General features: G+C 42.0%; 1 protein-coding gene across 8 annotated transcripts in view; it reads left to right on the top strand.

Annotated features, from left to right (window-relative positions):
• The window catches only part of LOC125465086 (polycomb protein SCMH1-like), a 196,811-nt gene extending 186,539 nt beyond the window's left edge, over positions 1-10,272 (top strand). For all 8 annotated transcript variants that reach the window (XM_048558206.2, XM_048558203.2, XM_048558207.2 and 5 more), the window contains one exon: positions 3,842-10,272. In XM_048558206.2, the coding sequence (XP_048414163.1) occupies positions 3,842-3,967 (126 nt within the window). In that variant the 3' untranslated portion in view covers positions 3,968-10,272. The remainder of the gene's footprint in view (positions 1-3,841) is intronic.
• Positions 10,273-12,024: the final 1,752 nt, after the last annotated feature.

The raw sequence follows: 12,024 nt of genomic DNA, 5'->3' as shown, positions 1-12,024 counted from the left end.
AAAAAGTATGAAATCCGATTCAAGTTTTTTGTCAAATGTTCCTGCTTTATCCTGGTTTCCATGTTTAGAGAGGCAAGAAATTTATAGCAAAGGGCTTCGTTGTATCAATACCGTAGCAGTGAGTAATCAGGTCAGTAAAGGGTGGTGTGTATCTGTCTCAAGTTGCACTTTGTTAAACAAGTTTGATGAAAGGAGCATGATCCCAATCAGATAAATGTCTGTATGTTGCAATAAATGGAAAACGCAAAGATCTAGTGTTTCCCGGAGAACATTGAAGGTGAATTTTTCATGTGAATTATGGCTAAAGGCACTTACCTTTTGAAAAGTGATCATGGGAACTGCAGATGCTGGAGAATCCGAGATAACAAAGTGTGGAGCTGGATGAACACAGCAGGCCAAGCAGCATCTCAGGAGCACAAAAGCTGACGTTTCGGGCCTAGACCCTTCATCAGAGCTGATGAAGGGTCTAGGCCCGAAACGTCAGCTTTTGTGCTCCTGAGATGCTGCTTGGCCTGCTGTGTTCATCAGAGCTGATGAAGGGTCTAGGCCCGAAACGTCAGCTTTTGTGCTCCTGAGATGCTGCTTGGCCTGCTGTGTTCATCCAGCTCCACACTTTGTTACCTTTTGAAAAGGATTGCTTAAGTCTTTATCTCAAAGAATCATTGCAGTACGAAAAGAGGCCATTCGGCCCATTGAATCCACACCATCACTCCGAAGAGCATCCCACCCAGACCCCAACCCTATCCTTGTAACCCCTCATTTCTCATGGCTAACCCACCTAGCCTGCACACCCCTGGACACTATGAGCAATCTAGTGTGGCCAGTCCATCTAACTTGCACGCCTTTGGCAGGTGGGAGGAAACCAGAGCACCTGGAAGAAGCCCACACAGACATGGGTAAAACATGCCAACTCCACACAGTCACCCAACACCGGAATCGAACCTGGGTCCCCAGTGCTGTGAGGCAGCAGTGCTAACCACTGAGCCACTGTGCTGCTTAAAAGGACCCAAGTTAGGTTCAGTGAGTGGAGTCCACTTCCCATGAGGGCATAAAAAAAACACTGGATTCTTTGGTTGTGTTACAGGAAATGGGACCCAAGTGTGCTTAAGCCTCCTGGAAAATTTGCTTATCACCAGCCTGTTTTATAGAATTACTCGGCATTCGTCATCCATGTTCTTTAGGTAGCAAAATAGTATCAAATTTAAAACTATGGAATATCCTAGATGACCCTTGCTGTGCTGTGTCTGGGATAAGCTGGTTATAAATAAGAACACAAACTAGGAGTAGGCCATTCAGCCCCTTGAGCCTGCTCCATTTAAGACAACTGTGGCGGATCTCCTTATCCTAGTGTCAGCTCCACCTTCCTGCTTACTCCTCGTAACCCGTAAACCCTTTACTAATTAAAATGATGAATCTATCTCCTCCTTAAATGTACACAATGTCCTGGTGTCTACTGCACTTTGGTGTAGTGAACTCCACAGATTCATGATTCTTTGAAATAATTGCTGTGTTGAAAGTTGAGTGAGGAGAAATAGTGTGATAATCACAGAAAGAAATGTGGATGCTGTAAATCAGACACTAAAACCGAAGTTGCTGGATAAACTCAGCAGGTCTGGCAGCATCTATGGAGATCAATCAGAGTTAAATGGTGCAATGTTGTTAGCTCAAGGCCATCCTTTTTCAAAGAGTCTACCAAAAGCATAGAGTCATCAAAGTCTACAACCCAGAAAAAGACATCGAGTCTGTGCTGGTCAAAAGCACCCACTGACTATCCTAATCCCATTTTTCTAGCACTTGGCCCATAGCCTTGTATGCTTTGGCATCGCAAGTGCACATCAAAATATTACTTCAATGTTTTGAGGGTTTTTGTCTGTACCACCCTTACAGGCAGTGAGTTCCAGATTTCTAACATCATCTGTGTGAAGATGTTTTTCCTCACATCTCCTGAAAGTACTGCACAGAGGCTGATATCCTGTCACCAAGTCACCTTTTATTTACACATACTCTGTATGTGGGCTCTGACACAGCTAGACCAGAGCCAGTCACTAGGGTGAAGACACTGCCTGAATCTCCTGTTTACATCTGTCAGCCAAGGTTCCCTGATTGGCCCAGATAAACAGCCCCAGTCAGGGAACTCATACTCAAAGAGATCCACTTGGCCAACCCCAGTCCAAATCCATTTATCCTTTAAATCTATTGCCCCTTAAATCTATGTCCCCCAGTCATTGATCCCTCCATCAATGGGAAAGGTTTCTTCCAGTCTACCCTATCTGTACCCCTCATACTTTTGCACTTTTACTGTAAATACTAAAGGCTCAGTGATAGGATGGAATATTTCAGATCGTCTTTGGGTTCTGAACATTTATCAGATTTGAGGGTAAAACCTTCATGTAAAAGTTTGTATAGGAGGAGTCTGAGATAAGAAGATGTAGAGCTGGATGAACACAGCAGGCCAAGCAGCATCAGAGGAGCAGGAAAGCTGACATTTCAGGGAAGAAGGGTCCAGACCCAAAACATCAGCTTTCCTACTCCTCTGATGCTGCTGGGCCTGCTGCGTTCATTCAGCTCTACACCTTGTTATCTCAGATTCTCAGGCTTTGGCTGTTCCAACTATCTGTACAAGAGGAGCGCCTAGTTTTAAAACAGCCTTCGGTTTAGTCTCACATGCTGCTCTTAATTGATAAATGTTGCCTTGTATGGATCCCATAAGCACTACACATGGCCTAAGCATCTTGTGACCGTTTCACCATTTATGTAGCTGCTGTGGATATATGATAATCTGGCTAACAATTAACTAATCATAGGCTGATTTAACAGATGTTTTTAAAATGCCATTAGATCCCAGTGATGTAGCGATTCCATTGTTGAACTAATGGTCCAGAGACCTGGACTGTTAGTCGAAAGAACATACACATTAGGAGCAGGAGTGCTTGGTCCGTCGAGCCTCCTGCACTACTGAATACGATCATGGCCGATTTAATCAATCCCCATTCCACCTTCCTCCAATAACCTCTCATCCCCTTTGCTTTATCAAGAATCCATTTAACTCTGCCTGAAAAATATTCAAAAACTCTGCTTCCATTGCCTTTCAAAGAATCAAATAGTGCTATAAATGAAATGAATCCCTCCCAAGGCATTTTGAAAATTTGAATTTAGTTTTTAAAATGTGTAAATAGAAAGCTGATGGCATTTTTTTAAAAAAGAAAAAACATCAGCAACTTAGAGGCTGTCAGATGGTTCTCGGAACCCAAAGAGTAAATATTCCACACACACAGTCCTGAGGAAGGGTCACTGGTCCCGAAACATTAACTCTGATTTTTCCTTCACAGGTGCTGCCAGACCTACTGAGCTTTTCCAGCAACTTTGTTTTTGTTCCTGAGTAAATATTCCACTTGTGCAGGTTGGTGCCCCTTTGAGAGCCCAAACCTATGCCAAAGTGATTAATTCTTCATTTCTTTCTGAAATGCCCACAAAGGTTCCGGTGGTTCTGTTTACCTGGAGCACTGATTTTGATGAAACTCCATAAGAACCCAATGTTATAAGATCTTCCAAAAGCTCCCAGTGCAAAACACAAGTTTCCCATGTTAATGTAATCCAACAGACTTTGGAAGGTTCGTGCGTCAGAAGAAAGAACTGTAAAATGTGATGTTTGTTTATTCAAGATCTTCAGTTTGTGTGTCACTAAGAGAATGGCACGCATCAATATTGTCAAAGTCACTATGACTTATTCCGAGGCTTGGTTTGGGTCTTGTGCATATTCTTGAAGACAACAGTTGCAGGATAAAATGAGCTGATTTCTTGATCACTTCAATAAATTGTTCCTCTGAATTGTATATTGCAGGAAATTGATGGGAAGGCATTGCTTTTGTTGCGGAGTGACATGGTGATGAAATATATGGGACTGAAGCTGGGGCCAGCCTTGAAGATATGCTACCACATTGACAGACTGAAGCAGGGAAAATTCTGATTTTGAACTCATCGTATCGGAACGTACTCGGAAACTACTAAACTTCCAGAACGAGCCACTTGCCTGGCCCCTAATGAAAGGAGCACATTAATGGGGATTTACTCACTCTGGCTCAGCATTCAAATGCTGTGTGTCTTTCAGCAAAACAGTGATACCAATGAAACAGGATTTTTTTTCGGTGCTTTGAATCACCAGTGAGAGGAAAATCTTTGGACTTACACATTTGTTATGTAAAGGCTGCAGCCCACAATGAAACGTAGCCGCTCTGAATTTTCAGTATTGGATATGAGAGTCGCTATCCACCTGGCGTGAAACATTTTAGGAAAATGCTCTGGATATTGCTGTTGCGTAGCAGTTTTATTTCATTTTACAAGATTCTTTCAGTTATACATTGCTTATTCCTCTTTACAGTGGGACCGGCTGTATGTTATACAAGCATTTCACTGTGATTGGCATCTGCTAGTGACCAAGAATCACTTTATGCTATTTGGCTGTGTCTCTCATGTATTTTAAGTGCTGGAAGGAGTTAGTCAGACTCAAAAGCAGTGATGAAGCAATGCCATTTATTTTTCTTCAGTTTGCTCCAAACAGAGAAGAAAATTTTAAAAGTAAGTTAAAGGAATTTTTTTTATATTCTATAAATCAAGCCTCTGAACCAAGACTCTGAGGAGAAAAATAGGGAAGGTGGTGTAATTCCTTTAATGATGGAAAAAGTCAGTATTCTTTTTGTAGCAAGAATCTAATTTCTATACGACACACTATGTACAGTCCTTTTTTCTTTTGCTAATACACTTGCTTTATTTTATTGTTTCCTCATTTTTTGTTACCAAGTCTGAAATTTTGTACAAGATGTTATTTAGCAGAATTGAACATGTGGCATTTGTGGTTTCTAAACTTTTACATATGGCAAACATCCGATCAGAGTCATTAATAATGCAAACTAAGTCAATCTGAGGAAATTCATAATTTAAATGGCCTTTTTTTGAAAGAAAGATCTATGTTTTGAAAATTCCTCATTGTCATCCACCTCTCGTCCACTCCCCACCATCTGAAGATAATTGCTGGGATACAGTTTCTATCGGTGCCGGTCACTCTCTGCTCCTCCACCTCCCCACCATTTATGACATTAGCAGGCAGTTTGACTTTTGGAGATGTTACATTGAAGCTCAGCTCTGTATTCACCCATGTACCCTTTCCAGGCGATGCCAGTTTATAATCGAGAATTGGAACGCTGATTTCCCTTCACCCTCCAAGCCCAGAGTACCAAAAGTCCTTTGCAAAATACAGATCACCCACCCAAGTTGAGATGGCTTTATCGTATGCACGTTGGAATTCATTGCTGGGATCTCCTTCTTTGTGTATGTTACAGACCAACTGGATTACTGGGGAAATCAGACTTAACTGTTATAAATTTGTAATTATGTGACTATTCCAGTATTGTGCAGATTGTACCCCTGAGGGAAAAATCAGTAATGCTCGGAAATGAACATGCTGTTTGTACTGAAATAAAAGGAAAATGTTACTGTTGCTGGAACTCTTAAATAAAAGCAGAAATTGCCAGAGAAGCTCTGTAGGTTTGCCAGCATCGGTGGATAGAGAAACAGAGTTAACATCTTGAGTCCCAATTTTGAATTTAAAATTGAGCAAGAGCCTAAAGACTCATATTGTATTTGAAATGTCAGCTCTGTTTCTCGCTCTACATGCTGCCAGACCGGCTGAGTTTCTCCACTAATTTCTGCTTTTATTACTGGTCATATGGGCCCCAGACTAAAGTACACAACAAGGCCAGGTTGTCTCATTTACCAGTTTTTACATGTTTTCTTTCTGGAACAGGAACAGGTCATTCAGCCCATCTGGTCAGTGTCTAACAGTTCACACAATTCTCTGCCCATCCCTTCTCATTGTAACTCATCAGTCTGTCTTCTATTGCTTTCTCCCTCATGTGTTTATCCAGCTTCCCCTTAAATACATCCATGCTGTTTGCCTCAATTTCTCTGTGGCTTGGATTAAATGCTCCCTTCTGGCCTGTGAGGTTTGAAGGTTGAGTGGGTACAAATTCGGAGGTTGGAGGTCCTAGATACTGCAAAGACAAGATTCTGGCAATAATATTGAAGACTTGTGCTCCGCATCTTGCCACACCTCCACTCACCTGTTTGTGTGCAGCTACACCATCTACAGACAAGGTGGAAAATTGCCCAGCGATGTCTTGTACGCAAAAAGCAGGCAGGACAATCCACCCTGGCCACTGCCAATCATCTTCCCTCGATCATTAGTAAAGCGATGTCATCAACAGTGCTATCAAATAGCACGCACTTAGCAATAACCTCCTTACTAATGCTAGGGCCACTCAGCTCCTGACTTCATTACAGTCTTTGTTCAAACAAGAACAAAAGAGTTGAATTCCAGAGGTGGGGTGAGAATGAAGCCCTGATCTCAAACCCTGATATATCTGATGGAGTGTAGCATCCAGGAACCCTAGAAAAACTGGAATCAATGGGTATCAAGGGGAAACTCTGTGCTGGTTAGAGTCATGCCTGGCATATAGGAAGATGATTGAGATTGTTGGAAGTCAGTTGTCTCAGCTTCAGGACGTGACTGCAGGAGCTCCTCAGGGTAGTATCCTTGGCCCAACCATCTTCAGCTGCTTCATCAATTACCTTCTCTCCATCATAACATCAGAAGTTGAGATGTTCACTGATGATTGCACAATATTCAGCACCACTAGTGACTCCTAACAGTATCCTGGCTTGGGCTGACAAATGGCAGGTAATGTTCATGCCACATAAATGCCAAGCGACGACCATCTTCAAGAAGAGAGAATCTAATCATTATCCCTTGACAGTCAATTGCATCTCCATCACTGAATCCTCCAATATCAACATCACAGGGGAGGGGAGGTTACTATTGACTAAAACCTGCATAGAACTCACCATATCACTGCAGTGGCTTCGAGAGCAGGTCAGAAGGTGGGATTCCTGTAGCAAGTAACTCACCTTATTACTCCCCAAAGCCAGCCTAAGATGTACAAGGCTCAAGGAGGCTTGTTATTGAATACTTCCCATTTGCCTGATTGAAGGCAGCTTCAACAACACACAAGAAGTTTGATACCATCCTGGACAAAGGAACTCATTTGATTAGCACGATATCCAGAAATGTCCACCCCCTCCACCACCAATGCTCAGTACCAATAGTGTATATCATCTACAAGCTACACTTCAGAAATTTACCAAGGCTTCTTACACAGCACCTTCCAAACCAATGATCACTTCCATCTAGAAGGACAAGGTTAGCAGACACACGGGACACCACCCCCTGCAAGATCTCCTCCAAACCACTCACCATCCTGACGTTGAAACATATTGCCGTACCTTCACTGTTGCTTGGTCAGAATCCTGTAACTCCCTCCCAAAGGATATTTTCATTGTCTTTATACTGCACAGATGGGGCAGTTCAAGTAGATAGCTCACCACCATCCTCTGAAGAGCAAGAAGGGATGGGCAATAACCAGCGATGCCCATATCCAAAGACAGACTGTGGGGTCTTGGCCCGAAACGTCAGCTTTTCTGCTCCTGAGATGCTGCTTGGTCTGCTGTGTTCATCCAGCTACACACTTTATTATCTTGGATTCGCCAGCATCTGCAGTTCCCATTATCTCTGTAAAAATAAAGACTGTTTTACCAGCTGTAGGGAATCAGGCATGCCACCCATTGATGGCGCAATTAAGGTCCTTATTTGTCCAGCTAATGCCCACTTATGGGCCACATCCTGCCACTGACCATTAGTGGACGGGGCTTCTGCCAAGCATTCAGTACAGCAGCTTTCCCTACACTATTGACGCTGAATTACTGACTGAAGTTCTTTAATGGCAGCAAGACTCTGGAAGTTCTGCAATTCTGCTTTCTGTGCAGTTTGGCAAATGCTGTCTAGCAGATTGGATCTTTAAAAGGCCTCAAACTTGATCCCATTGGAGGATGTCCCCTACCCAGATGTACCTGGATAGGTTTCTCTTCGTCACACCCCGACCCTCAATGGTTTCTCCAACATCGGCCCCTCCATTCCTATTTTCCCATCTTTCTTGGAGGTCAACCAGCTAGGCCCCAACAAGACCTCTTCACTGGCTGCAGTGTTGGGAGCAGGTCCTCCTATAGCTGAAGTGACCCTTCAACTTAAAGAACAGCCTAACTTGCCACTGTTCTGTAGACCAGCCCTTAGGGAGGTTTTAGTGGTGGTGGGGTAGGTGGGGAGTGTCGGCAGGCTCCTGTGAAATCCAACTCCCTTTTGCTGCATGTTGCAGCACCTAATTACCAGAGGAAAACAAGGAGCTTGTTTTTAAATCATCAACTTAACAACGTGGACACCATTCAGAATGGGAGAAGGTTGTTGATGTTCCAGTTTGTTACTGAAGTGTGTTCATTGAGCAATATAACATAGGCTGATTACCTGAGGGAGGTATTTGACACTCCACTGCTGGTCTGTTTAGCTGCTATTTCCTTCCCTGCCTTGACAAGAAAATAAAGTTTCCTCCAGAACGCCGCAGAGCTGCGGTGACCACAATAAGTCCTGATGCAGTGGTAGGAAAGACATATCAAATCCTGATGTGGAGGTGCCAGTGTTGCACTGGGATGGAGAAAGTCAGAAGTCACACGACACCAGGTTATGGTGAAATTAAAAGCTTTCGGAGCACTGCTCCTTTGTCAGGTGAACGTTCTGAAAGCATTTTGATTTCACACGACACTGTTGGGCTGTAATCTGGTGTCGTGTGACTTCTGGCTATATCAAATTCTGATCAATGAATAGCCACCAACTTTGAAGAGAAACAGAATTTAAGAAGAAACAGAAATAATTTATATTGTATGTGATCTTCAATAAGGTTTTTGCCTCCAATCACTCACCGTGTATAAAATGTGAGTTTGGCTGTTTACATTATTACCTGTAGTTTATTTTGTCCATCTCCTTTGTCCCTCCTCCCCCATTTTATTCCTGTTTTATGAAGTAACTGATCAAAGCCCTGAAACTAATTAAATGTTGTGTTTTATTTGACCAGAGACAGTTCAGAGTCAGCATTTTCTATAATCTGATAGCTCAAATGTCTGCAGAGAAATCGTTCAGGAAGCCTTGCATGGGGAATATGTTCTATACTTGGCATTAGAGGGATACATGGTTAATTTCTTGTCTTATTTTTAAGGCCATTTGTTGTAGAAATTATTCCTTTTCAAGCTATACCCAATGAAAGGTGTTAATAAAGATGATGCTGTTCATTGACCAATTGTCATATAAGTAGATGGTGACTTTCACACTTTATTACAGAACCTTTATTTTCTCCCGCCCTGTTGTCTACATGTGGATAAATTTCCCAGTGAGCTGTTAACACCTTGAAAACCTGCAACATTCTGACTCTATCAAATGCCAATTGAGAACAAATGTCACCTCAGGAAAGAATTAGCTCAAGTATAACCCATCACACATGGCCAAAAATATTGTCAGTGACTTTTTTCTTAAATGTATTCATGGGATGTGGACATCACTGGGTGGGCCCTAATGACCACTGGAAGAAGGAACAGTCCCTAAAACAATCCTCTTAAATTTAGACACAAGTGCATAACATAATGAAAGTATTAACATCAGTGTTAAATTCCATTTTGAAAAAACCAAATAACAGAACATTTGGTTTCAGTCACCAGTGTAAACCTGGGGGTGTAGTTAATCTCAATGAATATCCTAAATTTCGGGATATATTGATAGCACTTCATTGCCTGACTCACCATAGCAGGTTTGATTTGTACCAAACTTTTTTTTGTTACAATGTGATATAAGAACAACCAGGAGGATCTAATAAGTGTTTTGCCTTGATTGCCAATCAGAGATTTCTTGCTGACTTTAAGAACTGTAACAGCCAACAAAAAGCTATTAAAAGACTGAATATCATTGCTGCCATTTAGCGATAGTGTCATTATCCATCAAATGTGATAAACTGTTCAGAAAGCCTCCAGGCATTAAATCAGTCTGTGCACTGAAGCTTATTTCCTGGAAACCTTTTAAAACCAGAAACGCATGGTGAAACAATAAGCTATTGACTGTGTAGAACTGAGGTTCTTTAAGGGCAGGATGATTGTGAAAGTTGTTGGTTGTGAAGTTTGACAAACACTATCTGTGGTAGAACACTATCCCCGGAGCCAAGTATCACATTCTCTTGGTCTTTCAGCAGCCCCCAGTATGGAGTGCACCAGTCAGGCACAGCTACCAATGCGATACACTTGGTTTAACGAAAATGTCAGTTTGTACATTGAATATCAGTACATTAAATAAACCAGTAATTTATTGTAAAACCTGCTGTTGACATTCTTCCATACTCTTATTCACCATTTTCACAGTGTATTATTTCTAGGTGTTTATCAATTCTTGCAAGCAAGCATATTTCCTCAGTGATCTGAAACAAGGGCTAACGAGCAGGATGATGATCACAGATCAGTTAGCTGCTCTCCTTGCCAAATATCTGTGCTTAATGTATTTTCCTACTTGGAACTCTAGGTAGCCATCAGGCACCATGTCCCTCTAAAGGTTACTTTTGATTCGCCACAGTTTCACAGTTTATGACAAGTAGATTCCCTCCAAAGCCTCTGATGTGGTCATCAACTCTCTCTGTACCAATCAAGGACTCCATTTTCCTTGCCTATATGACATGGTACATCATTGCACTGGGACACAGTTTATACCTCTGTAGATGTTTCTGACCTGTTTTCTGATGACCTTTACCCACTCGCTTGGTCTGGGTAATGGGACTCCCTAAAAATGAAAGGAAACCCAACTGTTTTACTAGGAAGAAGGTGCAAGGTATTCATATTTACAGATAAGTGAAGACAACCAGCAATGTCAATTGCTATGAGCAGGTTAACTAATTGAAGTGAGGTATAGCCGGTGCTTGAGAAGAATTGGCCACACAAATGATTAAACAGCCAGAACTCTCTCCAATTAGTTAACTAGTTCACCAGGAAAAGTATGGAGCCAATTACAAGGTGTGAAAGAGCAATTTAATGCAACATTAAGGCCATGATGTGAGGGAAAGGTGTTATCATAACAAAGGATTAGCTGACAGGCAGAAAGCAGAAAACAGTGGTCTTTCTCAGGATGGTAGCCAGTGCTTAGTGGAGTTTTGCAGGGATCCATGTTGAGACCACAACAATTCACATTATACATTAACAATCTGGATGAAGGAATTGAGGGCATTATTACTAAATCTGCAGATGACACAAAGATAGGTGTGGGGCAGGTAGAGTTGAGGAAGCAGGGTACCCGCAGAAGGACTTGGACATGCTAGGTGAGTGAGTAAAGAAGTAACAGATGGATACAATGTGGGAAAATATGAGGTTATGCACTTTGGTAGGAAGAATACAGGTGTAGACCAATTTTCTAAATGGGAGAAAGCTTTGGAAATCTGAAGCACAAAGGGACTTATGAATCCTAGTTCAGGATTCTCTTAAGGTTAACATGCAGCTTCAGTTGGCAATTAGGAAGGTAAACACAATGTTAGCTTTCATTTCAAGAGGGCTAGAATACATGAATTACTGAGGATGTATAAGGCTCTGATCAGACTGCATTTGGAATATTGTGAGCAGTTTTGGGTCCTGTATCTAAGGAAGGACGTGCTGGTGTCAGAATGTGTTCAGAGGAGGTTTATAAGAATAATCCCAGAAATGAAAGTCTTGTCATATGAGGAATGGTTGAGGATGCTGGGCCTGTACTCACTGGAGTTTAGAAGGATGAGGGGGGGATCTGAATGAAACATAGTGAGAGGCCTGGATAGAGTGGGACATGGAGAAGATATTTCCACTTGTTATAGAGACTAAGATGCAAGGGCATAGCTTCAAATTGAAGGAATGTTTCTTTAGAATTGAGAGGAGGTGGAATTTCTTCAGTGAATTTGTGGAACTCATTGCCACAGAGCACTTTGAAGGCCAATTCATTGAGTTATTTAAGACAGAGATAGATAAGTTCTTGATTAGTTCGGGGGTCAAATGTTACATGGAGAAGGCAGGAGAATGGAGTTTAGAAACATATCA

This window comes from Stegostoma tigrinum, chromosome 24, assembly GCF_030684315.1.
Source record: "Stegostoma tigrinum isolate sSteTig4 chromosome 24, sSteTig4.hap1, whole genome shotgun sequence".
Classification (NCBI taxonomy): domain Eukaryota; kingdom Metazoa; phylum Chordata; class Chondrichthyes; order Orectolobiformes; family Stegostomatidae; genus Stegostoma; species Stegostoma tigrinum.
This window is presented reverse-complemented; position numbering and strand designations above follow the sequence as displayed.